Source organism: Parasteatoda tepidariorum, chromosome 9, assembly GCF_043381705.1.
Source record: "Parasteatoda tepidariorum isolate YZ-2023 chromosome 9, CAS_Ptep_4.0, whole genome shotgun sequence".
NCBI classification, from domain to species: Eukaryota; Metazoa; Arthropoda; class Arachnida; order Araneae; family Theridiidae; genus Parasteatoda; species Parasteatoda tepidariorum.
The window spans coordinates 68,240,718-68,243,769 of record NC_092212.1 but is presented as its reverse complement, the minus strand read 5'-3'; the positions used below and the strand labels follow the sequence as shown (position 1 = coordinate 68,243,769).

Genomic DNA, 3,052 nt, shown 5'->3' with positions numbered 1-3,052 from the left:
AACATAACAGTCGTAAACCCAAAAATTGGGTTGGCAGTTCAACGACGGTTGTAAAATATAAAATAATAAATTTACTACATTTTGTGCTATTTTGGCAACACTCGACGTCACTAGAAAGTATCAAAAGAGCGTTGAAGCAGTTCTAAAATTTATTATTTTTTTGCAGTCAGCTCAAATAACGACAGAAAGTTAAGAAATTTCGGCGAATCTCTGCAATGGCTTCCACTGGAATTGAGACATTCAAGATCTGCGAACATCCACCTGTTTGCCCGAGGTGCAAGGAAGTCTTCGCATTCCGATATCAACTAGAGTGGCACTTTCAATGGAAGCATAACTCCCTTGGAAAATTATTCATCTGCGGTGAGTGTAATCTTTCTGCTATTGGAGAATCTTTCTGCAAACTTCATATTCGATCTTTGAAGCAGACTTCCAGAAGTGCTTGCGAGAAATGTGGCATTCTGTTCGAAACCGATTTGGACCTCCGACGACACCAGTTGACCCACAAGAGCGAAAGGTTCCATGTTTGTCCGATGTGTTCCAGATCTTTCACGCACAAGTCCATCTTGGAGAGGCACTCTAGACTGAACTGTTGTGCCAAATCTCTCGTTTCCAAAGATGTCTGCCGTGGGTGTTTCAGCCGACGCTCATTCATTGCAAAACATACCAATTTTGTAGAAAACTCTGGAGCGTAGTCTCAAAACTACAACTATTTTATGTTATGACGAAAAATTAGCTGAATTTTGTTTGAACTGCTGTTTTTTTATCTTGAACGTTTACTTTGGATATCTCGTAGATTATTTAGTAGACCAGGTGTTATTGGTCGGATCCTGTGATAGACAATTTTCATTGAAAGTGCATTTTAAGTGAAAATTTTGTTGTACAATTTTTTATTAAATATTGTTATCCGTTTACTGTTGGTTTCTTTGCAGCTTAACATATGTACTATAAAATGCATTTTTAGGAAGTTTTCAACGAAGATTTACAAAATGTGATGTTTTATAAGCCTTTCAGACTTTATTTAAAAGGGTTTGCGGGAATGATTAAAACTAGAGTTGTCTAAATCACTGTTCTTCTGCTGACGAGTAAGTTCTTTTAGTTTTCAGTAAATCAAACTAGCATTTATTTCGCGTAGCCAATTTTCTAATGAATGTTTACTAGAGATAAAATGAAATTGAAGGAAGTTTGAATTCCAAAATTTTATTAGAAAGTTGCAGAAGTTTGAAAGAAATTAAATTCACTCAGTCTTATAATTCGAATGTTTCTAAATATAGTTTGACTTCTATTTAAACAACTTCCATTTTGAGAATTTCACCATTTTGCGATTTTTGTTTCCAAGAACATTTTGGAAATTTCTTCGTCAAATAATTTCCAAATAGCGAAGTGAATTTTCGATTTAACGAACTTTTCTTTGATATCCACTTTCTTTATTTCCCAAAATATTTCAGAACTTTTCAAATTTGTTAACTCATTTTATGGGGGAAATGAATTTGAATTGATTTTCGAAGCCATTTAACTTTTTGAGAAAGCAGTAAAATCCCTTTCCCTTTTTGTTTGCATTTCAAACGAACAAACTCAGTCAAAATTAATGGATTTTATCAGTAGCAATTTAACTTAAGAATGCATGTGGTAATGTATAGTTAAAATTACTTTTGTAATAAATGCAGCTATAATTTTAGATTTAAATTTAGCTTTAATTTTGTTAAAAATGCATGTAACAACGATAGTGTAACACTGGATAATGTTTTGCTCTATTCGCACTTTCCATGCAGATTTCTTCTATGGTTAAGGTTTATAAAATAAATAGTAGATTCTAGTTTATAAGATAAAATTGCTATTTTAATTATGTTTAATGTTAATGAATTTAAAACCTGTTTTGTGTTTAAGTATTTCAAAAGGTGATTTTCTATTTAACGAATTTTCCACATAACGAACTTATCGGGATTTAGCGACTTCGTTAAATAGAGGTTCGACTGTATATTTATTTTATATTTAAAGTAAGGAGATACTCAAATTTTTTAACAGACTTTCACTGGTGAATGTCAANAAATAATTTCCAAATAGCGAAGTGAATTTTCTATTTAACGAACTTTTCTTTGATATCCACTTTCCTTATTTCCCAAAATATTTCAGAACTTTTCAAATTTGTTAACTCATTTTATGGTGGAAATAAATTTGAATTGATTTTCGAAGCCACTTAACTTTTTGAGAAAGCAGTGAAATCCCTTTCCCTTTTTGTTTGCATTTCAAACGAACAAACTCAGTCAAAATTAACGGATTTTATCAATAACAAATTAACTTAAGAATGCATGTGGTAATGTATAGTTAAAATTACTTTTATAATGCAGCTATAATTTTAGATTTAAATTTAGCTTTTTTTCTGTTAAAAATGCATGTAACATGATTGTGTAACACTGGATAATTTGCTCTATTCTCGCTTTCCACGCAGAGTTCTTTTATGCTTAAGATTTATAAAATAAGTAGTGGATACTAGTTTATAAGATAAAGATGCATAAACTGCTATTTTAATTATGTTTAATGTTAATGAATTTAAAACCTGTTTTGCGTTTAAGTATTTCAAATGGTGATTTTCTATTTAACGAATTTTCCACATAGCAAATTTATCGGGATTTTGAGTCTTCGTTAAATAGAGGTTCGACTGTATATTTATTTTATATTTAAAGTAAGGAGATACTCTAATTTTTTAGCACAGACTTTCACCAGTGAATGTCAACAATCATGTGGTCGCTTTGGTGAATGTCCGAAATATTTGTTATATCCGATTTGATATTAATTCGTTAATATTATATTTATTCGATATTTTAATATCTGCTGAGAATCTAGGAAAGACAGAGTTAGGAAAAGGCTGAGTTAGGAGAAACAGTTTTCGGAGTACTGGTTAAATGCATACCGGGCAGTGGCATGTCATCTTAAAAATAAAAAAAACTTGGATGAAGGGCATACCGGGCAGTGACACTAACTAGACCTAGTACATATTTCGGGCATTTACTTAAACGACTATGTGATTGTCCACATTCACCCCTTTAAGTCAACC

At 31.7% G+C, this 3,052-nt stretch overlaps 1 protein-coding gene across 1 annotated transcript; it reads left to right on the top strand.

Moving 5' to 3' along the window:
- Positions 1-215: 215 nt before the first annotated feature.
- On the top strand, positions 216-692 carry LOC107437947 (zinc finger protein 343). Its single transcript, XM_016050096.1, has one exon. It carries the CDS (start codon positions 216-218, stop codon positions 690-692), a length of 477 nt encoding a protein of 158 aa, XP_015905582.1.
- Positions 693-3,052: the final 2,360 nt, after the last annotated feature.